The sequence below is a fragment of the Dama dama genome, chromosome 7, assembly GCF_033118175.1.
Source record: "Dama dama isolate Ldn47 chromosome 7, ASM3311817v1, whole genome shotgun sequence".
Lineage (NCBI taxonomy): Eukaryota > Metazoa > Chordata > Mammalia > Artiodactyla > Cervidae > Dama > Dama dama.
This window is the reverse complement of record NC_083687.1, coordinates 17,389,293-17,415,997: the sequence shown is the minus strand read 5'-3', so window position 1 is coordinate 17,415,997 and position 26,705 is coordinate 17,389,293. Positions and strand designations below refer to the sequence as shown.

Below are 26,705 nucleotides of genomic sequence, written 5' to 3'. Positions count from 1 at the left end.
CTTTTCATTTCACCGGCATTGAAAGTTGGGTCATTTTAGTTTCTAAGGACGAGTTCCATTTGGCATCTGACGAAAGCAAACTTAGAATGGTTTTTAAATATTGTTAGACTAAGGCTGTTTAACACAGGCAGTCCTTTTCTTCCATTTTTGTTGTCTGCCAGGAGGTCATTCGGTATCGGGAGTATTTCCCGAGCTGTTTTTCTCGCACTTTTGTGTGAAAAGGTACTATTTGAGGTTGCCGGTCTGTGGCTCTTATTTGTTAAAACACTAAGCAATAAAAGGATGAGTATATTACGGAATTTTAACAATCACAGAAATGCGTGTTTTCTACATAAAGAAATTAAAAATCACATCTTCACTGTGTTTAGTTCTACATGTGTCAATGCTGTTTTGGTGATAACTAAACGGCTAATTTTACTCATGGAATCATTGCCTCTTAGTGAACACGTCCAGTGAGAATATCAAATAAATCTATGATCAACCCACAGGTGACAGTAGTCTCCTCAGTAGAGTGGGAGGGTCAAAACGGCAGAAAAAGAGGTGAAGGGGCAACACACAGCTCCAAGTTTGACATTGTCCATAGAGCACATGTGTTTACAAAGATGGCAATACATAAGAAACACAATCCAGAACCCATGGGATGTAGACTCCTCAAAATTCAAGACACTTTTTAGCATTTTTATATTTATTTTAAAAAATAACAATTGAAATGACATCAATGATCCATCACCTGTGCTTCTTCCACTGCTGAGGGGGAAAAAAACCCAAACCCTTCTCTGTAGTTGAGTCCCGAAGGAAAATCAAGACATTATTACCAGACATCCATTAGCCAGAAAAATGCTCTAAAAATGCTCTGTTGGTCCAGTGGTATAGATACTGACATGTTCAATGTACCAGTGCAATTAAAATATATACATTTACAATTATTCTGCCAAAAAAAGCACTTAAGTAAAATAACTATGTATTAAACCAATTATTCACTCATCCATTCACTCTTTTTGCATCACTACAGTCACAAGGACAAATGAATAAAAGAACTACAAAGAAAAAAATCCAAACCTCACCCCCACTTTGTGGGTTATTATGTGCTAAAATGACCACAATAAAAGGGTCATGAGCTATCTGAAATGCAATGACAAAATGACAATTGAAGCATTTCATTTAAAAAAAAAAAACCCAAACTTGTGAGAAAAAAATCCACAACAGTATGAGGTTGGTAGTATATGTACAATCTTACAGACACAAATAAATAGCATTTTAGAACTGTTGTTGTTGGCTTAAGTACTAGAAATTAGGTCTGAGGAATTTCTTTCTGAACTCTGCATCTTGAAGACTCCTAAACAAAACCAAAGGATAAAAACTCCTCATTGTTTTTAGTCATCTGTCATCTGAAGAACCTGGGGCTTACCAAATAAAGTCAACACCAAAGGGTCAACCCCTTCTGACATCTGGAAGCCAGGACAGATGAGTAGACTCAAGGGAGTAGGGAGATACTTCACTTCCTGCTTTCTCTGCACAGCTCTGTACCTCTGTTTTGTACCATTACATTGATTTCCTTTTGTGATGTTCTCTTTGGTGGGTTTAATTTCTTTTTCCTCTTAATACAGCCAGAGAGATATCAAAGGAAGAGCCAATTTCTAGTCTTGGTATTGAAATCAAAACCAAATGTTCTTTGAAAGAATTACAAAGTTTTCCTTGTTTCTAAAAAAAGAACAAAACAGCAGCTCTTCTGAAATCACCTTGTTCTCCCAGGGTTCCACATCTAGAAAAGAAACATTTTTTTTTCTGAGGTTTTCTGAGGCACAGCCCACTTTGGGGGCTTCGGCCCTGCTCCTGACCCTGCAGGAATCGCTATCTCCAGTCTGCACTTTATCTCCAGAACATGGATGCAAAGTGAAAGCCTTTCTGCACAAGACCTATGGAGAAAAGGGGAAACGAACGGAAACTTGTACCAAAGAATCAGCTGCCATGGAAGAATGAGAATGTTCACTCTGGGGCCAGCACACAGCACAGCAGGACTGAAGCCAGCATCCACCTCACACTCCAACAGGCAACCTGGGTTCGGTCCCGGCCAGCTTGACTGAACAGTGCTTTCCAGAAACTGTCAAGGGTCAAATCTCAGACTTCCTTTCCATGCTTGTTAAAAGGTTAGAGTATAAATGTAAATTCTTCTCTTCATTATAATGATCCATCCCAGGCATCCATCCACTGGCAAATCATGCTATATGACATCACAAGGGTATATATACTACTCTTTGTCCTTCTGGACTGAAACACACACGAACCTTTCTATTCCCCAAATGCTGTCACAAAGCCTATGATTGAAAATTTCTAGTTTTGCTCTTTTGGAGTTACTATACATGTCCTCAGTACTTCAGCACAGAAGCTGTATAATTTTGTTTTCTACTAAGGAAAGGCAGTTTCAAGGTCCAGTACCCTCTAAATCGTCTTACAAGTAGCCTCAGCAAGAACTATGGTCCATATGACCTGTCACCAGACAGACAAGTAGACCACACCTTGTGAAAGCTGAGAGATCCAGCAATTTATGTTTTTAGTGCTTGAATCTTTTATCATTCTATCCCCAGAGTTAGCTTTTTCTTGGCTGGAGTCCAAAAATCCCAACCTATCATCTGGGTAGAAGAGATTCTTATTATTACCACAGATTAGATGAATGTATCTCAGAGAATTTATTGTTTCCATATCAGAAGATGGAGCTTCCTTGCCTGGAAACCATCTCTGAATGCAAAAGGTCATCAGTCAGTCTGAGATCTCCCATTAGAGGGATGGGTGCTGTTCAGAATCCGTGGGATGTAATGGGCTGCAGCTTCCCCAGTCAAAGTTTAGGTTGAGAAGGTGGTTCTCCTCTGCTCAGATGGCTGGCATCACCAGTCAACACAAGTGCTATGTGTGTACTGCTGGGCTGGCATGAGCCCCTTGCATCATCCCAATCCATGAAATGTCAATGTCAGCAACAGTCTGAGATAAGTCCTGACTGAAAGGGTGAGACAAAGGCTTGCAACTTCGGTTTGCCAGACATCCTTGCAATTATAATACTGAGCCACTTATTAAAAACTAAGTGGTTTCTGTCCTGTAGAAAAGGGCAGAATGTGATCGTCAGTGTCCCATTGGAAGAGTTGATCAATTTCCCTGGAACAGTGGGAAACAGTGTGAGGAATATGGCCTTGATCAGCTCCATCACAGGGCCTGGGGTTAGGACACTCGGATGATCTGTGTCATAGCCTCTTCATCTGCTTGATTTGGATCCTACAAAGAAAGCAGAGTAACAATTAAAGTCCTTTGCAAAAGCAACTGGGAATTCATGGCTCTCACTACTTATCACCAAGGGAAGTACACAAACACTATGTCTGCATGCATGGACTGCAATGCAATTCCATTAGGAAAGAAGAGACAATAAACTTTATTCTTAGAAAAACATTTCAAGTCTGGCCTGGCACTCCATGACTAAACACTCCAGAGTTGAGAGTATCTCCCTTTTTTAACACCCGTGCTGTGCTCTACACACTTAGGGATTAAGGATCCCTAGGCGGCTAAAAAAAGACCTAGAGAAACCAAGTCATGTTGTATATTTTCATTATTTAAATACCGAGCACTTGGCAGGGCTGGGAAGGACACTGGATTTTATTTACTTTAATGCACTCATTTTGCAGGTATACCTGAAGCCTGGACTAGAATCAAAGTTAGTGACAAGCCCAGCAAAAATTAATTCTCAAATCGCTTGACTCCGACTTAATCTTCTTTCCACTAAACTCTGCCTGCTGCTTGCCTTTTACAAAAAACCTGCACTGTTAAGACGAAGATCAGTCCTTGGGAGTTCCTGGCAGTCCAGTGGTGGGTCTGGTGCTCCCACTGCTGTGGCTTACATTCACTCCCTGGTCGGGAAACTAAGATCCTGCAAGCCATGTAGTGCTACCATACACACAAAACCCCACTACATAACAACCACCTTCAGTTCCTCCATACCAAGGCTCTGAAGCCTCAACTGGCATGATCCAAGAAAAAGCTGAAACATTTCTAGGGGTGGTAGGACAAGAGGCTGAGTCTTCATCAAAGAGGAAGACCAATAACCAACATTTTCTGAGTTCTCACCATACACTAAGTACTGTGATTAAAAAAGCACTATCTTATAAAGATGGACTGGACAACAGTGAAGCTGGAATGTGATGGGTCTTCAGAATAAAGCTTCTGTATGGGAGGAACAGAATAATGGGAGGAACCTATTCAACAAAAATTTACTGATGCTCGTTTTTGAATGGGTATTATGCTAAATACAACAGGAAACAACAATTCTTGACTCTCTACACAGCTTATAGTCTAGAGTAGACAACCACTGCACAATCACACAAATAAAACGATTATTACTGGACTCAAAAGGAAGATGTGAGACAAATAATGGAGTAGGAGAGACCTCTGGATATGGCCTCTCAGATTGAAACCAAGACCTAAAAGATACGGAGACAGTTATGCAAAAGGATGGCATGAAAAGCTTTACGGACAAACTATTTTAAAGACAGAGGTTCTTGAACAGTAGAGCAAGAGCATAAAGACCGAAGAGCAGGAGGAAATAAAGCCAAAGGCGGACAGGAGCTAGATCCTACAGGGCCCTGCTGGCCATGGTAAGCCAGACTTTCGATTTTAGTCTCCGTGCAAATGGAAAAGGGCAGGAGTGGAAGGGAGCAGGCTAGTGATGTGATATGATACGTACACTGAGATGTGGAGAGGGAACTGGAGGGGCACAAGAGGGGAAGCAGGGAGACTGGGCAGCTGCTGCCTTAACTGAAGCAAAGAAGAGAGGGTTAGTCCAGCCTGACAGCAGTTGGGAGGGGAAAAGTAAGCTGATTCAGAGTATAGTTTAGAGTTAAAACCAAGAGGACTTCAAAAACTTGGCAACTCTAGCTTTAATAATTGGGTGAAGGGACATGTGACTTATTGAGATGAGTGTCTGGTTTAGGTTTAAAAATAAAATAAAAACCAAGAGTTTTACTTTGGACACATTGACTAGAAGTGCCAGTAAGATATAATCAGTGAAATTAGATGTTTAAGAACCAGTATGGTTACAGACTAAGTTCTGGAATTACACAGCCTGGGTATGAATTTCAATTATACCATTTTATTAGATATTTTACTGTAGGCAAATGAGTTAACCCCTCTAAACCTCAGATTCAAATGTAAAATGGAAACTGTAATTCTTACCTCATGGGAGTTGAGGCTGTTGTAAAGATTCAGTGATAAAATGCTTATGAAAGTGCTTAACGTAATGGCTGGCACACAGCAGTTAAGTGTTAGCTGCTGCTACAACTACACTAGGGAATAAACTTGTTCTCTGAAAATCAAAAAAAGTTAGAATTTCAAGAAGGAATTAATAGTAGTAACTGGAAAAGACTGCGAGGAAAAAAGGCCACTAGATCAAAGACCTTAGTTCTTTTAAGAAGAAAGAGACTCCAAGATACACAATGTTGCATCCAGTTTAGAGACATTAGTTTTAGTGTGGAAATAGCAAGAGGACACTGTGAAGGCTTCCACCCAAGAAGATTCAAGGCAATAAAGCTAAGAATAAAAGGTATAAATCCTCTTACCTGCATATGAGGACTATCTTTTTCCTTTGGAGAGAAAAATCGTCCACCTTCACCACGCTTCCGTGCCATGGCATGACGGTGCCGAGATTCATGCAAGTATTTCTAAAACAAGAGAAAACAAAAAATAAATAAATAAAAAATAAAACAAGAGAAACCAAGTTACTAGCTGAAACCAGCACAGCTCTCTCCAATGCTCAAAAGTTTAGGACGGCTGTGATCAAAGCCACCAGGGGCAATTATGACCTTGTATTATGGAGAAATCTTAGAGAAAACACAAACAGCAGCTAACCATATCTATCTATCCTAAGAATGTAAATGCCAAATGAGTAATAACTAAATACAGATTCCCCAAAGATATAGCAGAGATCACCACCTACCTCCCAATATATATCCTCCCTTTTGCTTTGCTAACAAACCGAATTTTAGCTGGTACAGTCTCATTAAAGACATGGCATGTCCTAGCCGTATTTGCAGTTAGGTGTGGCCATGTAATTAAATTTTGGCTAATGTGATTATGGAACTTTTTGGACATTTCCTTGAAAGAAAGTTTCCTTACTCCCTTTGCACCTTGGCTAGAGCCCAGGCAGTCATCTTGGACTATGGACAGGATACCAAGAAATCAGGACAGTAAGAGGATGAAAACGGTCTTGAAGATTACCACAGCCTAAGACAATACATCTTTGCACTTTGTGTTAGTCGCCCAGTTGTGTCTGACTCTTTGCAACCTCATAGACTGTAGCCCACCAGGCTCCTCTGTCTATGGATTCTCCAGGCAAGAATACCGGAGTGCGTAACCATTTTTCCCTTCTCCAAGGGATCTTCCCAACCCAGAGATCAAACCTGGGTATCCTGTACTGGAGGTGGATTCTTTACTGTCTGAGCCACCAGGGAAGTCCACCTCTGGACTTTATGGAAGATTTAAAAACAAAAAACAACAACAACAGCAAACACTATTTATGTTGCAGTTATTTTTTAAATATTATAGTTGCAGCTCCATACAGCAATAATAAGTACCATTACAAAAGGTAACAGCTGTCTAACTTCAAAGTCTGGAAGGTACTCAAGGAAACTAACCACATAAAAGGTTATTTCAGAAGTAGAACCCTGCTGTTCTCATCCTGTATCCGTCCCAGTGTTATACATACCCTTCTTTCTTTTGGAATTTTCCCTTCTGCCTCTAATTTAGCCCGGGCTTGTCTCCTCTTAAGTATACGGTGGTACTGTTTGGCATTGACATAGAGAGGCTCTTCTTCAAGCATCTCCGCCCCAGGGAGAGGGATTCTCTGGATTGCAGGCACAGAGCCAGCACCAGGTACCATCTGTGTGAAGAGAAAAATCAGAGCTTATTAAGTAGTGACATAAGTATGGACATGGGAAACAATTTCTTGGTCCCTGTTCTTCTGAATGCTAAGACGAGTAGCTTTATAGGGCATTTGTTGAATGCAGATTCCTGGAGAACATTTACACTTAAGGCCTGCATTTTAAACAAATTTTCCAGATGATTCTGTAATAGGGGGTCAAGGACCCACACTGAGAAACAACATAACCATGTCCAGGTTTTTGTCCACACAAAGCTCCATTTTCTAAGAATGTCTGCTGCCATCTAATGGTCATGAATGGTAATCACAGGCAGAAAAAGAGCACAAGGGAAACACAAAGAAAGAAAGGACTGCGTTTAGTTACGTAATTGTTAACTTACTATACAATTCAACCCATATTTTCAGGAACAAACCGGATTCCACTAGCATCCCAATAATGACAACTTTAGATGGTTATATTGTTTCTTCTAGTGGACTCCTCCACTGCTGTGTAGGTTTCTAATATCTGTTCTTTCTTAGCTTACCCATTTTAGGTATTGTACACTGACACCCTATTTTGACATGTGAGTTTCCCCTCTTCCGAATGTATTTACATCACACATTTTTTTTGGTTTCTCTATTGACTACAACCTTTCTAATTTTGAACATTTTTGTTTCACCCACTTTGGGCCGTATACTTTCTACTTCCCAAAGATTAGTAGTCTATAACTCTCTTCATTGGAATTATGAATGTGTGTGTGTGTTAGTCGCTCGGCTGTGTCCAACTCTTTGCAACCCCATGGACTGCAACCCACCAGGTTCCTTTGTCCGTGGGATTCTCCAGGCAAGAATACTGGAGTGGGTTGCTATTTCCTTCTCCAAATGAATTATGAATAAGTTTCCAGAAAAGTGAATATTTACATCTGCTTTTCTTCTGCTATATCTCTAGCACTTAGAATAGTCTCTGGCACACAGCAGGTACACAGAATGAGTTATGGTTTACTGTAATGTTTATTGTAAAAGTAGACCACTGTGTCTTAAGGGATTAATCTCAGTCTCAAGAGGTCAGGATTATACACAAGCTTCATAAGAGATTTTAAAAACACAAGCTGAAGAAATTTTCGAAGACAAAGATATATAGAAAAATAAACTATAGAGAAGAACGATGAAATGAAAAATCCATTTTCTTACCATGACCATCCCGCCTGAATTGACCACATTGCCTGCCACTGGTAGTGTCACAGTGACAGTCCCTTGCCCACTGCTGGTTGTGTTGGTGTTGGCTCCTGTCTGAACAATCTGCGCTCCTGCCAGACTGGCTGCGGGGATGGTGATCATGCCTGAAACAGGGACTGTAACTTTAAGAAAATAAAACATAAAACAAACAAAAAAACAGGTATACAGAAAGAAGGGAACACAGTTAGTCCCTCTTCTATCTGGCACATACTTATTAATCCTGGAAAAACATGCCCTTTTAGCACAAGGGGAGAAAAAGCACTCTTCCATTCTCTGTCTTGCCTGCTGTATATAATCCAAGTAATCACAAGTTTAGACATGTTAATAATTATATGGGATCTAGTTCTGAATAAAACTACCCATACTGAGTTGAAAAAGTTTTCAATGGGTGACCAAATATTTTGGAGGCTTCCCCTTCTATGAGTCACTCTGACTTCAGCTATAGCCACTGTTTTTATATAAATGACCTGCTTCGGATGAAGATTCTTAAAAAACTGTTTAAACTGACAGTGAGACAGCTACAGGACTAAATCTTAAAATTAAACCAGGCATGCCAAGCCCCCAAACTTCAACAGCAGCACTTGAGGATTTGTTCATCATTCTCTGAGCTATGCCTGTTCTGGCTCTCTCCTGAGTCATAGGAGAGCACGCTGCCTGCACTCACTGGATCTTGTGTACTGCCAAATTTTAATCACAAGACAAACCTTCAGTCACAGAACACATACCACTAATAAGGTGGTATTTATTCGGTCACATTCATATCTTGCTTACTAGACTAGAGTGTCTTTGAGAAGAAAACTGTTTTCAGTAATGTGCTGCATACACAGTGGTCATATAAGTCTTTTGGAATAAATTAATAATGAAGTGGCTCGGGGGAAAAAGACAAAAAGCAGCAGTGCTATATTTCTCTACCACTAAAGAAACTCTGTATTTCTAATCTTCCATTTAGAGAACAGTTCTTTGAAAGAATAAAAAGCTTATATAATCCCTAGGGTCATAGTAGTTGTCTTTAACAACTACTGTAGTTCTCCTACAAATGGAATCAACACTGGTCACATATTAGTGACAAAAAACTAACAATCAATGGAGAGTTAAAGGAAATCATTTTAGTTGTTGTTTTAAAAGTACATTGTATAGAGGTCACCACACAATTTCTAAAGCAGTCATTTGCTCAAGATGAGCAGGATGCCCCCCAAAGTCCCACAGAAATGCCGGCACTCGTACCTTGCTGGAGGATGGTACCATCGGCATTAACTGGCTGATAGACGATGGTCTGCCCCTCAGCAGTCTGTGCCACTTGCTGCCCCTGGACAGCAATCTGCTGCTGTGTCTGTAGGACACAAATCATGACACAATTTAATACATTCCAAAGACACCACAAGAAAAAAGGACCACGCAGTCCTTTTTAGGAGAAAGGCATGTTGGCGATAGTTTTCTTCTGCATTTCTACTACATGTGAAATACTCTACCCGGTTCTGACCCTCCCAAAGCAGCTGTGCTCCTGTGGACGCCATGGAGAGACAGTGGCGTTACCTGCGTCTGGCCAGCAGTGACGGCCGTCTGGGGCTGCTGGATGATGATCTGCTGGGTCTGGCCCTGCTGGCCCTGCACCTGCACGGCCTGCCCACCCTGGATCTGGATCTGTCCTGGTGGGACCAACTGTATCTGCAGAAGAGAACACCGAGATTAGCGCCCTGCTGACACTGGTCTCCATTGGTCCTGGAGTGTTAGTTACTCAAATTCCTCCAGAAGGCAGGAAATGCTCTGGAGAGGGAGAAAAACACAAGTCCTGTTCTGCTCTCTTATGAATTAAGAGAGAGCTTGTTTTCCATTTATGAAACTGGGGAATTTTGATCACTGTCTGGATACTGGATGATATTAAGGATGATATTGCTGGCATCGCGAATAATTTCTAAAAGCTTATTCACTTAAAAATATACCCTGAAGTATTTTTGATAGGTGAAATGGTGGTGTATATATTCAAAATAATCCTTGAGTCAGGGAAAATAGATGAAAATAGATTTAAACATTAAAATACTAGTCTGTGTGTTAAAATGGGTGATGAGGATTCGCCGTTTCATTCTCTTTGTTTTTGTCTATGTTTGAAGTTTTTTATAACAAAATATTGAAAAAAATTACTAAGTAATTTCTACATTTTCCAGCTGGGATTCTATAAATACACACACATACACACACACACAAAATCCTTAAAAGATTTTGTACAGAAAGGGGTATTATCATATTAGATACCCCTGCAGTCAACACTGAAATTTAACAAATTAAATTAGAAAGTGTTGGTAAATAAACAAACAAGAAATTTATCTGGTTACCTGGATCTATTTCTACCTGTTTTTGGATAGCAAGGAATACCTATTATTGGTCAATAGGGTTTCCTCTTCTATCTATTCATATTCTTTGCCCATTTTTCTATTCGACTGTTACTTTCATATCAACACATATAGAGAATTTTAAAAAATGTATTCTGGACACAAACCCCATTAAACATTAAAAATATCTTCTCCAAATTATGTCTTCTACCTTTATTTTATGATATATTTTGATATACACCAAATTTTTAAAGTTATAAAATTGTTTCTTGGGTTTTTTTTTTTGGTTTTTAAGAAATCCTTCTCTACCCCACGTCACAAAGAAAATATTCCTATGAACAGAGCTTGCAAGTATGCCTTTTTTATAGTTAGATCTGTAATCTATCTAGCAAGTGTTTTTGATAGAGTATGAGGTAGAGATCAATTTTCCTTTTTGATACCATTCTTGAACCATTTCTTCACTGATACTTTATACTATTTTTGTTATATACCAATTTCCAATATTCCTACATCTATTTTTTGGCTCTCTACTTTAGTTCCATTGTCTGTATCAAGCCATGGATCTTAATCTAAGGAGAGAGCATAGGTTTCACTGGAATTCTAAAACAGAAGGTACAATCCAAAATAAGGTGAAGTACACTTCTAAAAGACATGGTTATTAAAAAAAAAAAACACACACTAAAGCAACCTCTAATAAAAATGGATTGAAATTTTAAGTACTCTATGGGAGGCTATGGAATCATACCTAGAGCCATGTCATGCAACATTAACAGAAAATAATTTTTCCAAGATGGTTTGATTAGTTACAGTGCTTCTTGGAGTGAGGGGAATAAGATAACCTTTTCAATGTCTTCTCTTAAAGGCCCCCAAAAAAGAGAAATCCTACAAAATCCACAGAATTTACAGCTGAAATGAACGCTAGCAATCACCTGATATAAACTGCATTTTTCAAACGAGAAAACCAACAATCGAAGAACTTGGCCAAGATCAAAAAGTCTGTTTAATGGCAGACCTGCAAATGAATTCAGGTCACTGCATTCCTGATACAGTCTTCCTAGCTCTGTATCACACTGTTTCTATTCAACAGAGAAGAGGGCATGCCAAGTAGGGGGACTGGAGAGGAGGCAATGAGAGGAAGGACAGAAATGAAATAGCAGTGTGAAATTGAGGCAAGTACACACACTGAAGTATATTTAAAGACTCATACATTTATGCATGGAGAAATGTAGAAACTATTTTTGATTCTGACTACAACTCTATCTTGGCAAAAATATGCTGATAGCCTTAAAAATGACCTTACCCTTTGCCCAACCAATTCCTCCACTCCCAAAAATATTCCCCTAAGATTAAATTCAAGTGAAAAAATAAAACTATAAAATTCAAATACATTTATAGTAACCTTACCTATAAAAGCAAAAACAAGAAAAAAACAAAACAAAATGTTTAAGAACATAGTATTAGAAATTCTGATTCATCAAACTGACTATTATGAAGGAATTTAAAAATAAAGGAAGTAAAACAAAACCACCACACACACAACAATAAAACTATATGCTTGTGTACAACTACGCCCAAGAGATGTCCACAAAACTACAAGGGAACATGCAAAACTTCAAAGTTTGATTATCGAGCATGGCTGAATTTTCTTTCAACTGGTGGCTTAGACACTAAAGCATCTGCCTATAATGTGGGAGACCTGGGTTCGATCCCTGGGTGGGGAAGATCCTCTGGAGAAGGAAATGGCAACCCACTCCAGTACTCTTGCCTGGAAAATCCCATGGATGGAGAAGCCTGGTAGACTACAGTCCATGGGGTCGCAAAGAGGGACACGATTGAGCCACTTCATATTACATTACTCCAGAAAAATGAAGATATTAATGAAATCACAGGAGATGTAAGTAGCTTTAGAAAATTTTAGTAAAAAGTTCATAAACATATACACACACACACACACACACTCACTGTGGGATCTGATTATTAGTTATTAATATGAAGGTGAGATGACTTAAGCATATACTTCTCTGTAAGTTATTTCTCACTGAAAATACTTCATTATTAACCCTCCCCCAAAGTCAACAGTTCATCCTTTTTAACAAGGACATAATGTGTGCTGAGTCACTTCAGTCGTATCTGATTCTTTGTGACCCTTATGGACTGTAGCCCACCAGGCTCCGCTGTCCATGGGATTCTCCAGGCAAAAATATTGGAGTGGATAGCCATTCCCTTCTGCAGGGGATCTTCCCAACCCAGGGATCGAACCTGAATCTACTGCATCTCCTACACTGCAGGCAGATTCTTTACTGCTGAGCCACTGAGGAAGTCCAAGGACATAATACACCATTATGAATATAGTATGATGTATTCAATCAATTCTTTACCAATAGACACTCAGGTTACAATTTTTTTTTTTTTTTTGCTAGTACAATGCTGCAATAAATGTCTTTGTATATTTCTCCCTACATATTTATCTTTTCTTCCTATAGAATAGATTCTCAGAAGTGGGACAGGTACATCAAAAGGCGTAAGTATTCAAGAGTGAGATACCTTCCAAAAGGACTTTACAATTCTAAAATCAACAAAAATAATGTGCCTCATTTTCTTTACATCCATTCTAGCACTGGATATAATCAGTGTTTTAAATTTCTGCCAACAAGATAAAAATGCCTGTAATTTTACTTTTGTTTTCAGTTTCTGAATCAGTCTTTCCAGTGAATTTACCTAACTACTTTACATGTCTGTTTAAAGAATCAGCTTTTATTCAGTTTTCTACATTTTTGTTAGTCTTCTACTTCATTAAGTTTAACCTATCTTTTGCTCATTTTCTTCTTGTCCTAACTTCCTAAAAAAAAACAAAACACAACTATTATTTATTTTCAGTTCTTTTAAAATATTCAAGGTTATAAATTTTGCTCTAAGTATAGCTCGAAGTGTGTGTGATAGGCTTGAACTGAAATACTTTCATCACTTGCTAGATAAGGTATAAATAACATGGAAGGAAATGAAAAGGATAACATTTCTGACCCAAAACAACAATCTCCAAAGCAGACTATAAATTTCCCCCCTCAGTGCCCAGAAGAGCCAACAAAGGACACACTGATGATGACTTTTATTAAACTAGATGCTCTTTTTATAAGGGCTTCCCAGGTGGCACTAGTAAAGGTCCTGACTGCCAATGCTGAAGATGTATGAGATGTGGGTTTGATCCCTGGGTTGGGAAGATCCCCTAGAGGAGGGCATGGCAACCTGAAATGGAACAGGACTCTAGTCCTTGCCCCTAACCACGTCCTCTGCCTGCCTGTTGTCTGTGGAAAACTTTAGTCAAACAATAAATTTAAACACAGAAGTGAGAAATGTGGAAACAAATGAAAACAGTCAAAGGAGACTAATAATAATAATAATAATAATAATAATAATGTAGTCATTAAGCATAGTCAAGGACCTTTAGTTCTTTCTCAAGGTCTATAGATAATATCCTGAGCTATATCTTGTGAGCTGTCTTACAGATACTAAAACACCAGGTGGAGAAGTTAACTACACGATGACCAGACTGTACCCAGGACACTGGCTGCCACAATTCCAAGAAATGGCCACAAAGAAATGGGAACACAAGACCCTGGAACTGAAGATTAACTATACCTAAAACAACTAAGATGATGCTGGTTAGGCCACTGAAGAGCAATTTGAAGATGACTGTCAGAGCTGACTGTGCTGTTCCTATATGTAGCCCCCTCCTTCTGTTTATAAAAGCTCTTGCCTCACTGGGTGCCACTGGCGGGGAGGTGGGGAGAAAGTCGGCCTTTGGACAGATGTCTACCACCCTTCCCTCTCTAGCTGCCAGCATCTGAAACAAAGCAAACTTCCCTGTCTCTCTTCCACCAACCTGGCCTGTTTATTGGCTTTTGAGTACTGAGCAGCCCGACACTCCACACTCTTTTGGTAACAAACGCACCCCAGTATTGATGCCTGGAGAATCTCATGGACAGAGTCGTCTGGCGGGCTATAGTCCTTAGGGTCGCAGAGCTGGACATGACTGAAATTACTTAGCAAGCTGTCTTTTTATATTATTTACACTGATTCAAGATCATGTCTAATACCTTAGTCCTTATCAGAGATGTCCAATTTCTCTATAGCTCTGCTTTCTATCACTGACACTATAAAGGTGGGAAACTGACTAAATGCAACTAAATGCAAAAGGAAGGTAAGATGCAATTAAATACAATATTAATTTTCAATTTGTAACAACTTATTTCTTAAAACTTCTATCCTGATATTCTAATATTCTTTTTTTTGTTTTTAATACCACTCACCTGCTGCAAACCCTGTGTCCCAGATACAGGTACTTGCATGATGGTTTGACCTTGTCCTCCAGGAACAGCCTGGACCATGATGGGTTGGCCAGTTGATGTGATTAACTGACCTCCACTGACCTGTACCATTAATGGCTGCCCCTGGACCTAGAATAAAGTAAAATAAGAACAATGAAATAACATAAGACACAAAATGGTTTCTACCTAAAGACAATCATTGCAACTACTCTGCTGTCTTGCTAGAGGAGGAAAAAGTAGGAGAGACACTAAGAAAATAATTTCAGGTCCTCATCCTCAAGTAGTCGTCTTCAAAAATACAGTGTCTGTAACTAAATGCCAAACTGAATACTTGAAAGTCAGATAAAATGGGGTATAAGCAGAGTCTTTGGGAAGTCTCAATAGATACAAGGTGTTTATCATCAGATACAGGCTAAACTCATGAGAAGTATTTAATCAAATCATCAAGACTATTTGCCTTTTTAGTCCAATATCCAGGAATAGTCTCAGGTAAAGATTGGAGAGTAGGCAATGAGAGGGAGGGCTGATGGTGGGGATGGTGGTTGGAGTGCAAATTCTAAATAAATTGGAAGGAGTAAATCAAACTGTACCTGGCAATGACTTCAGGTGAGGTATCAAGCAGCTCCAAAAGCTTATATAGAATACCTTTCCTCCCTACAGTTTCTCAAGCATAAATGAAACACATACCTTTTACCCTCTACCTCACCACTGTGCTTGTTTAAGGAGCCCATTAATAAAAATGCCTAGAAATATATTGGTCAATTTACAATTTTTGCGGTGGGACTGCTCACACTGGACCCTGCAATATCTGCATAGTTCTTTTAGCTTTAACAAACATAAAAATTATACAAATTTTCAAAGTACCAAAAAACTCTCAACTTTCAATCTCCAATGAGTAAATGGATCACTCTAAAACCCAGGGCACTGAAAGTGCTGTAACATCTTGAGTCCCAATATAAAAATGTCTAGCTATCTGAATGCATTCTGAAAGCCAAAAACCAAACCACTTTAGACGAGAATTGAAATGTTCAACAAAATAGCTGAAAATCCAAAACTTTCATTTTCAGATTCTATCCTTGTTTTGAGGAATTATTTGTAACAGATCAAAAGAAAATTTGTATATCTGAGATAATCATTCTCAATGCCAGTGAAAGTATGTTCAAATAAAGTAATTAGTTAAAAGATCAATCTGTCCTAGATTAGTAGATAGTAAGCTCTCCCCACCCCTATGAGCATATTGGAATCTTTAGGAACATACAAATTCTGTGTTTTGTTAAACTGTTCATTGACAAATTCCACTTTACCTTTTAAAGACTTTACAATCTGATTCTCCTCTGCTTTGCTTTTCTCGTCTCATTTCCCCATCCCAAATCAAATTCCCTTTGCTATACTAATGCTTCTACATGCTCTATTAGGAAAGATTTTTAAAAATATTTATTGCATGACTAACTGAAAGAAGTATTTAAAATTCTCCACAAATAATCACAGCCCTAGAAGAAAGGTTTCCATTAGCTCCATAAAGTGCTTCCATTTCTTTAAGTAAAATCTGCATAAGAAGTAAACAAGTTTTAAGGCAACTATTTTTGTAATTTTCTGGCTATCCATCATCTTAACTTTTCCCTTTGCTGACAGGCTACATATACACATGATGAACCATTTGAGACTCCAAGGAACCTGCTGTTTTTACAACATATGATACAAGGATACATGCATCAGACAAGAAGCCATACAGTTAAGAGCATGTTACATTCCCATTCCACAAGTGGTTAATGACAATACTCTTTTATGTATCAATAAGATAAAGCAAGCATGAAAAACATGAGTATCAAGCTGTTGAATTTGAATACAGTTTGGGAGTACCTACAAACTCAGCTTATTTCAGGTTACTTTATGTTCAGAATTGGCTGTATATTATCAAACATTATGAGTGGCAGGTATGGGAGTAGGGCTGAAAGGGTAAAGTGAAATGACTACAATAAGGGATAGTTCATTGCAGGATGCTTGCTAAGCAGTACTAATAGTGAAGTGAGATGCCAGTTCTACATTCTAGGTCCTACTCATTTCCATTCAGAGGAGGGAAAAAGGCAGGCTACTTGAACTTTGCCCATTTCTCAAAAATATGGTCATTTTAGTTAAAGTAACCTAATACAGAAAAGACTTTTGCTTCTTCTGTTTAGTTAGGAACTGGCCCAAATATAACCCCAATTTAGGTATTTAACTTGGTCATACGTAATGTTAAGAAACTGCATTGTTTAAGTAGGAATTCTTATAGTGGCTATAATACCTAAGATTTACAGACAGCATATCTCTCTTTTGTCCAGCCAAGAGCTATGGGGCAATCTCTGCAGATCCAATAATAAGGTCATTACTTCCGCAAGAAAAGCAGTGAGAGGACAGCAGAGATTAACAAGATTCAGTGAGTAGATCAATCTTGTCAAATGCAATCATTATTTTATATCTGAGTTGTCCTTTTAATAAAGCACAATCTAGCCTAGTAAAATGTATACATTTTCTTCTCTATTATCATAATACAAAGTTCAAGAAAATTTACTGTGCAATCTTATTACAGAATCTGAGCTCTAAATAGGTTCTAATGCCACTTATAAGAATTTCTTCACTGATTTGTTCTCAGGTATTCCCCAAAAAACATACTAGCCAAATGGCACTTTTCAGAAAACTGATACAGCATCACTACATGATTTAGCACAAAGCATTAGGAAACTGGTTTCTTATAAGCCTCAAAGACAAGTTAGCAGCATCAAAGTCATGCAACTGGCTTTGGCGTCCCTCCGTGAGATCCTACCACAAACAGCACCAGACACGAAAGAGAAGTTCATGCAGTGCTTACAGAGAGTCAGAGAGAGCACCACTACCTGGAGGGTCTGGACTTGCTGGCCTGAGGCCGATGCCACCTGGGCCTCAGTCTGCAACTGGACAGCAGTGACACCACCCTGCTGCTGAGAACAGGAACAGGAAGAGCTTGAAATGTGTCAGGAAGGAAATGTAGAGTTCAAGACATGAGATCACCTTACCTCTTGTGGGAGAGGAAGGGTCTTCTTTCAATAGCCCCACCCTACACAGGACTTTCAAACTGGAGACTCCCTATACTGAAGTTTTTTGTTGAAGGTAACAGATTACAGACATTAGCCTTTTGTCTACAGAGCAGAACTTGAAATACACTTCCATGACTCAAAAACATCGATGTAGCTGACATCATTAACAAAAAATTCTTAATGCAGCCCTTCCCTTCAAAAATAAGCATTTGATCCTTCTGCATGCAGTTAATGTTCTTTTTATTTCCTCAAATGAGTTCACAAGAACAAAATAGTTCATCAGGTTTTAGCAGCCTAGAAGCTAAAACGAAGAACTTCTGGACCTTGAATGCAATCACCAGAAAGGAAGAATAAAGCAATCACTGTGAGCCAAAGACATCTTCATGAGGTCACTGCTCTCACGTCCCCAAACTAGGATTACTACTACTCAGCTGGACTACCTTAGAAGCAATGTATTCATAGACTCAACTTAATTTTTATTACCCCTAGTAGTAACTTCAGACACAGCAAGAATTCACTCACTAGGGCACTGGTATGAATGAATGGAGGGTCCTCTGTGGAATCTCCCTTTCTATCAAGGCAGCTGAAAGAAGTTGTAGTTGTGTGGAAGGAAAAGCCAGCAAAGGAATTTTGACAATTAATCTCTTAATAAAAAGTAGCTCCTTCCTTTGGTCATTAGATATAACAACTCACCATCAAAACACCCACTGTCCACCCGCCACCCCTCCACTAATGACTTTTCTATATTATCTAGGTCCCATTTTGAAAACAAAACATTTCCAATTTTTGCCTATAGGCCAAATCAATGCACAATCAATTTATTTTCTTCTAGGGAGAAAAAACAAGCGAAGTTTTCCTAAAACAAACCCAGGTATAAATCATCAGGAAATGTAATCTGTGTATAAATTCAAGAAGGCAACCTATCTTAATTAAGAATAAACCAGCAGCAGAAATCCTTTCTAATATGTGCTTATCCCTACGTGTGGATACCTACTATCCTCATATTAAACTAGAGCTTTTTAAAATAAACACTGTGATGGATCAAATTAAATAGTGGATTTCTTAGAAGCTATCTTGGTTTGTCTATTGTGGCCAAAGCCTTACCAGATCACAAGATGGCTTAATCAATAAGAGAAACAACCAAATTTAATCCAGGAAAACAAAATCACCCTTTAAAGTTCCATCTGAAAACAGACCAGGTATTTTTGATTTCTACTAAGATAAAAGGGGGCAATTTACTAAATCGGGCACCCATAAAATCAAATTCTAAGTAGTCATGGACTGGATAGACTTCTGAACAGAGAAAATCAGAGGAATCACAATAAATCCAATCTTCAAAAAGTACTTCAGCACAAGTCACCAGACCCACCATAAGATCTGATGCTTCCCAAATCCAGAACTGAGTAGTGCTATTATCACCTCCATTGCTGTGATGTTTAAAGCAGTTTTACTTCCATACCTGCTGCTGAATCTGTCCAGCCTGTACAACAATTTGCTCCGTTGAACTATTGCTGTTTGCTGTATACTGTTCCATGGTCCGTCCAAGTCAGAGTCCTGTCCAGTCAGTTTCACTCTGGAGATCCTAGAAGACTGCAAGATACACTCCTATTACAGATGGAGGAAAAGAAAGTAAAGTAAGATTGTTAGTTAAGGCCTCACCAGATATTTAATTTATTGTTGATATGCATTAACATTTAATATGTTAAAGAGCATCTTGATAATGCTATTTAACATTTAAAAATGCTTAGTCATTTCTCATCAGCAACCTTCCCTTTCAGTACTACTAGAGCAACACTTGCACCTTAGAAATTCTCATTAAGCTACAGTATCACTTTCTTACAAGGCCCATTTAACACAGATTTTCAGGCCTGCACATGTACTTTAGAGAACTGTGCCTTTAATTTCTAACACATTTGTACTATATGTGATATGCAATAATTTTAGGTTTTATTATTTAGTATGTAATTACCCAGCTCTGAAGTCCAACAGATTGCTTATCAGTGTTAAGTAAGAAAGACACAGTGAAGGTTCAGGAGTTTGGGTTTTAATCCAGAGCAAGAAATAAAAAGGAATTATAGAAATGGCATAAATGCTCTTTGCAGATTAGATACAAGAAAAAAATTTTACGTATCAAGGCTATTATTTTCTTTGAAAAGAATCTACATTCCCCTCAGTCATGAATCTGAATACCTAATAATACCCCACCCTTTATTAATTTTAACTTTTTTAAATGACAATTTTCATATATATACCCCCAACAGTGAGAACACTATAATGTTCCACTTAATCCCCATAGCAATCACCCAGCTTCAACAATTTTCAACCCATGGTTAATCTTATTTCCCATATAGCTCATCCATTTTTCCACCCACCCTCCCCCTGCATTGCTGTTGTTCAGTCGCCAAGTCGAGAGTCTGACTCTTTGTGACCCCATGGACTGCATTATTTTGAAGCAAATCCCAGACACCTTATTACTCCATAGCTCCATAAATACTTCAGTATCTGCCTCCAAAGAGTAAGGATTCTTTTGTCTTTATCATTTTATCACAATGATACTGTGTTTCTACAATTGCTTCAAACATTAAAAATTTTGTAAGTTTTTAATATCATTAAGAAAAAAAAAAAAGCAAGAGAATTCCTACCCCCCCCTAAAAATCTACTTCTGCTTTATCAACCACGCTAGAGCCTTTGTTTGGATCACAACTGTGGAATATTCTTAATGAGACAGGAATACCAGACCACATTACCTGCCTCCTGAGAAACCTGTGTGCAGGACAAGCAGCAACATTTAGAATTGGACATGGAAAAACAGACTGGTTCAAAATTAGGAAAGGAGTATGTCAAGGCTGTGTATTCTCACCCTGCTTCTTTAACTTATATACAGAGTACATATCACATGAAATGCTCGACTGGATGAAGCACAAGCTGGAATCAAGATTGCCAGGACAAACATCAACAATCTCCAATATGCCCATGATACCACTTTAATGGCAGAAAGTGAATAGGATCTAAAGAGCCTCTTGATAAAGGTGAAAGAAGAGAGTGAAAAAGCTGGCTTAAAACTCAACATTCAAAAAAGGAAGATCATGGCATCCGGTCCTATCACTTCATAGCAAACAGACGGGGATAACGTGGAAACAGTGTCATGTTTCATTTTCTTGGGCTCCACAATCACTGTGGACGGTGACCGCAGCCACAAAATTGAAAGACACTTGCTCCTGGGAATAACAGCTATGACAAACTGAAACAGCGAATTAAAAAGCAGAGACATCACTCTGCCGACAAAGGTCCATAGAGTCAGTTATTGGTTTTCCAGTAGTCATGTATGCATGTGAGAGTTGGACCACAAGGCAGGCTGAGCACTGAAGAATTGACGCTTTTGAACTGTGGTGTTTGAGAAGATTCTTGAGAGTCCCTTGGACTGCAAGGAGATCCAACCAGTCAATCCTTAAGATCAACCCTGAATATTCATTGGAAGGACTGGTGCTAAAGCTGAAGCTCCAATACTTTGGCCACCTCATGTGAAGAAATGACTCACTGGAAAAGACTGATGCTGGGAAAGATTGAAGGCAAGAGGAGAAGGCGGCAATAGACGATGAGATGGTTGGATGGCATCACTGACTCAATGGACAGGAGCTGAGCAAACTCAGGGAGACAGTGAGGGTCAGGGAAGCCTGGCAGGCTGCAGTTCATGGGGTCACAAAGAGTCAGAAGTGACTTTGCGACTGAATAACAATAAATATCATTAAATACGAAGTCAGGGCCCAAATTTACTCTTCTCATACACTTTAACAGCTGAAAGCTCCTTTTTGAAATAAGGACACGATTAGATAAACTGAAGCAATAATAAGAATTCTGAATAAAGGCTTGATTCAAAAACTTTAAATCTCCCAAACTTTTTCTAGGCCTCCATAAATTCTAAAATTTGAGTGAGTTACATCTGAGTTACATTGAATTACATGAGCTGCACATCATAGCAGCAAAGCAATGTACCTCTCCTCACAAATCCACACATGGTAGATGAGATGAATTACCCACCATGATTGTAAAGTGTCTCAGTATTAGTGAATGCCCAAATATTTAGGAAGAAGTGCACTGATGGGTGAAGTTTAGACATAGATATATACAGATTCCTCTCTAAAATTAGAGGCAAGTACAGTACATTAAGAGCAGACTCTAGATGACGGGTACACAGGTATTTATTATAAAACTCTACTGTATATCTAAAAAATTTTATACTAAATGTTGGGAGGAAAATCTAATAAAACTCAATCAAGTCTATTACTTATAACCAAATCGGTACAGAGTATAAGAGCCACAAATGAGTGACAGGATGACTATGCCACCTAGTGTGATGGTATATATGGCCATGTGGTTCTTCAACTTGCTTTAATAGAATGCTCACCAAACACGCATCTAGCTATAATTTGGATTCACATATACAGTAGCCAACAGGGAGCAGGTATGATCAGTAACACAAGTAAACCTAACAGTTATTTCTCATTGCATACTGACAAATCGGCCTTCTGATTTTTATACGTCTCTTCTAAACTGGTTGACTGAGTTGGTTCCTCAAGAGATTCTGGGAACAAAATCTCTAAGAAAACCAGATTTTCGGTCAGACTAAGTGGCTCTTCCAGGGAAGTGAATGGTCTTTCCTAAATTCCATCTGGTCTCTAACTGTAATACACACAATGCATTTATGTTTCTAAGCTAATAAAATTACAAATTAAAGGTCATGAGTAGTGTGATTTCATTTATAGGAAACCCTGAGAAGGTAACAGTAATCCAAAGACAGAAGGCAGATCAGTGGTTTCCAGGAAATGGAAAACAGGGGAAGAGGGAAGTTGACTGGGATAGAGCATCTGGAACTTTCTGGGGTGATAAAATGTTTTATATTTTCATTATGGTGGTGGTTGCATTTGTGAACAAATTTATCAAAATCCATCAAAACGTACACTTAAAATGATTATCCTTTATGTCTAAACAAGGAATGTCCTCTGTATTTTAACAACCCACTCCACCTCCAATCCCCTTCCTGTGTGAGATTTTTTTCCTAAACCCCTAATTTCCAGAAATTTACATCATACTGGAAGTGCAGAGAAATGACTGATAAAAATCTCATGCAGGTTTTCTTTTTAACTAGTTTATCCTCGTAATACAAATGCTACAACTTAAAAACATTTAAATCCACTATACTTTGATGGGTCAAAACAGAAGGGGTCTCAAGTTTAACAGCAATTTCCTGTCATATATTAATGAGGGAGTGATTCAGCATGGCGCATGATATTTAGACTGCTAATGGTGAAGAACGGTCGCCACCAGCTTCTGTGAAGCCGTATGTTCCCACTTCAGTTAGTAGAACTGAGCTTCAGTTAGCAGAACTGCAATATATCTGACATCGTCTTTCCTCAAGTGCTTTTCTGCTTACATTCTGACAGAATTAAGTCAGCTGGATTTAGTCTGTCTAGTTCTTGCTCCTAACTCAAAGTTTGAATGTCTTTTCCTTAAAGACAGCAAGAACATATATTTATTCTGGTTAGCAAGAAAAAATTTCTTCCTCCTCACTTCAAGGTACAGAACCTGAAATGCAGCTAACTACTTAGAAATCCATTTGTTTTGGACCAAAACACATTTTAACTCAACCAGAAACTCAACCTTAATCAACAAGTGAAAAATCCTGCAGAATTATCATATTTGATCATCACTACCAGGCAAAGACTAGAACAGCAGTTTTTAAACTTTTTGACAGCTCACAGCAAGAAACACATTTCATATCACAAATGCACTTAGAATATATTTTAAAAAGTAACTAAAAGTTTCTTGACTGATCTTTGTAAGTATAACTTAAGATGAATGGTGGTATTCTCTATTCTACTGTAAAAAATTACCAGAATCGGCCCACTAAATTGACTTCACAACTCAACAAACAGGTCCTGATCTATGTTTGATAGAAGACTAGAGAACAAAAGGCTGTCCTGTATCCCCATCATCCAAAAGGTTTCTGGACTGCAGTTCCTAATTTGCATAATCTCCACTACTGATGGACCACCTGTCAAACACTGTCTTGAAGGTTTTAGAAATAAAAGGAAAACTATAAGCTTTTAACTTCAGAGAATCTTTAAATTTAGTAAAGGAGTAAAAATCTGTACTGAATCCCTAACGGAAAAAAACAAACAAAAGAGCTTGAAGGACAAAAACTGGGGATAGACATGAAGTCTCTAGGAGAAAATGTGGCGTCTAACCTGGTCTTAAGCATAAGTACGATTTACATGTGACGAAGTGGAAGGGAATGGAGTGCTCCAAATGAAGACATAGCATAAAAACAAAGAGAAAAATTTCCACATATAAAACAGCAGGCTAAAAGGCCACATGTCAAAAGAAAGCTAAAGGTCAGATTACTGTACTTGAAATTTCAGGCAAGGAAGCTCTTTTGCAAATAGGCAGAGTTTCCAGAGGGGTTTAGCAATAATGTGACCAGACAATAATTGTCTATTAGAAAGAAGTCTAGCAAAAATGTTTGCTGGTTTTAAAGTGACATATACTACCATTTTTAAGTCCCAAAGTATTTATCCTCTCCAAAGGCAAATGTAAACATTCTAAAAAAAAATCTAAATCACATCACAGTGCCCCATCTATCAGATATTTTACAAATCAATTTTGTAAATGATTTCAACAATAAAAAACTCATAGCAAAAAATGAAAACAAACTGTCCCCAATTTTTTAGTAGTGGAAAGACCACTAGAGTAGCTTTCTGAAACTTACCAGTTATATGACTTTAGTAAATGTGATTATAAAAATAGGCATCATATACTAAAGGCTGACTGTATGTAACAAGGACTGCTTGTACTGTGCTTCACCTGAGTAAAAAATTTTAAAGTCCTAGGAGAAAAATCTCCCTTCCTCCCACCCAAAGTCAGCTGTTACTGTGGAGCAGAATCTCATAAACCAATAACTTATTTTTCCAAACCTGAAAAATAAAAAATGTGCTTCTAGACTTCTTCTGAAATTTCCACAAAATAACTGCTTCCGAAAAATCCCTTAGCAAAATAGACAAGTGGTTTTACCAACTGCATTTCCCAACCTACTAAACTGTCACAGATGCCCACTGCCCTATACTTTCTTCTTTCCCCGAACAGACAGCCAAGTTTGGCGCCTCGGCACATGCTCTTCTCTTTGTGAATAACGCTCTTCCGTTCTTTCCTACCCAAAGAAATCCCATTATCCTTCAAGGCCAATTAAAAGTGTGGCAATGCTGGCCTTCCTCCGAGGCTGTCGGTAGCTCACACATCACAGAATTGAACTTGGCCCCGTTACAGCACTAACCCTGAGATATGAATTACCTGCTCACCTGTCAATCTCCACCAGGCTGGGAAGGTTCTCATCGACCTCTAATCCCTCTCCCCCCAGCAGATGGACGCCTGGTTCATACTAACTGTTCCATACTTGGCTGTCAAAGGAGACGATCTCTCACCCTAACGAAAACCCCAGAAGACTGTGAAGTTTCTATAAATATCCAAGAAAACGTCAACATACTGGGAAAAACCAAACCAAGAGATGGCTGTGAACCAAGCTAACGAGTGAAGTCTGATATGTTCGAAGTGACACAGAAAGGTGAAAGGAAAAGAAACTGTACATTCCTAAGGAAGCGAGAATCCACGAGATGAGCAGCAACAGATAAGACTAACGAAAGCAAATTGTGCAGCCTCGGGGGAAAGGAATGCACAGAGCTCGCAATCTTCCAAGAGCGAGGTTCCAGGCACCGAATGGACAGAGGCTTACAGCCCGGGCAAGGAAGGGACACTGCCTGGATGGGCTCCAGGACGGAGGTGTGCGGTTCTGCCCGGCGATCGGGGCGGGGAAGAGAGGAAATGACGAGCCAAAAGGGGGTGGTAACGGCGCCGGGACCGGAGACCCGAGAGTGCGCTAGGAGGAGGGGCGCAGCGGGGTCCGAGGAGGGGGCGCACTAACGAACCCCTTCCCCGCCCCCCCATCCCGGCAGAGGGACGGCGGGGGCGGACCCGCAGAGTGTCGAGGCGGGGGCGGGCCGGCCTCCTCTCCGCGCTGCACGCGGGGCCCGGTGGCCACGGCGCGCGTCTTCCCCGGTCCTCCTTCCCCACCTAGGAAGGCTGCAGACAGGACAAACCCGCTCACGGAGGGGAGGGGTGCGCAGGCCCCGCGGGGGGGGAGACTTCCCGTCCCGGGGGCCGCCGCGTGTTGAGTGCAAGGGCAGGTTTAAGTTGTGAGGCCAAAAAGACCAGGAGAACACTGCCTGGGCCCGAGTGTGTGTATACCTGAACGTAGGGGCCTTGTGGCTGGCAAACCCCACACCCCTGGGTCTGGGGTCCGAGAAACTGGGCCAAAGGGTCGGGGAGAACGGCAACGCATCCCCAACTGGCCCTGGCACCCTGCGCGGGTCTGGGCCCCGAGATGCCTGCTCCCGAGGGCGCCATCCCCTCGCGGGGCGGCCCCCTGCAGGCCTCGGTGGGGAGTGCCCCGGAGAGCTTCGCAGGCTCCGGTCCGGGGCAGCAGGTCGCCCCGCTCGGCTAGGCTCAGCTCGACTCCCGGGGCTCGACAGGCGCCTGGGCCTCTCCTGAGTGGTCAGCGAGACCCGCCAATCGGGGCGCTGGGGCCGGCTCTGGGCCGCTGGATATTGGCTCCTCACACTCACCGTGCCTCGCTCCCCCGGTTCGCTGCCCGCGCTGATTGGCTCCAGTACCGGACCCCGAAACCCAATCAGAGGCTCCAGCCGCCGCTGCCGCCGCCACTGCCGCTGCCTCGCAAAATGGCGAAGTCGAACAAAGGGGAATCGGGCCTCCCTCCAACTGCCTCCGCGCAGGCGCCCCTTAGGCCACGCCCCCTACCCCGAGC

General features: G+C 40.0%; 1 protein-coding gene across 6 annotated transcripts; it reads right to left on the bottom strand.

Annotated features, from left to right (window-relative positions):
* Positions 1-657: 657 nt before the first annotated feature.
* Positions 658-26,683, bottom strand: NFYA (nuclear transcription factor Y subunit alpha). Of its 6 annotated transcripts, none has more exons than XM_061146634.1 (10): positions 26,506-26,683; positions 19,293-19,438; positions 17,651-17,737; positions 14,763-14,909; positions 9,662-9,793; positions 9,353-9,458; positions 8,084-8,250; positions 6,740-6,913; positions 5,595-5,696; positions 658-3,264 (listed from the first exon to the last, which is right to left on the bottom strand). In XM_061146634.1, the coding sequence occupies exons 2-10, from the start codon at positions 19,365-19,367 to the stop codon at positions 3,211-3,213; spliced, it is 1,044 nt and encodes a 347-aa protein (XP_061002617.1). In that variant the 5' UTR covers positions 19,368-19,438; positions 26,506-26,683; the 3' UTR covers positions 658-3,210. The 6 variants fall into 6 exon arrangements, with proteins under 6 accessions (XP_061002617.1, XP_061002620.1, XP_061002621.1 ...); XM_061146637.1 differs by having other exon boundaries at positions 17,651-17,734; XM_061146638.1 differs by having other exon boundaries at positions 8,084-8,232; positions 26,506-26,681.
* Between the last annotated feature and the right edge of the window lie 22 nt (positions 26,684-26,705).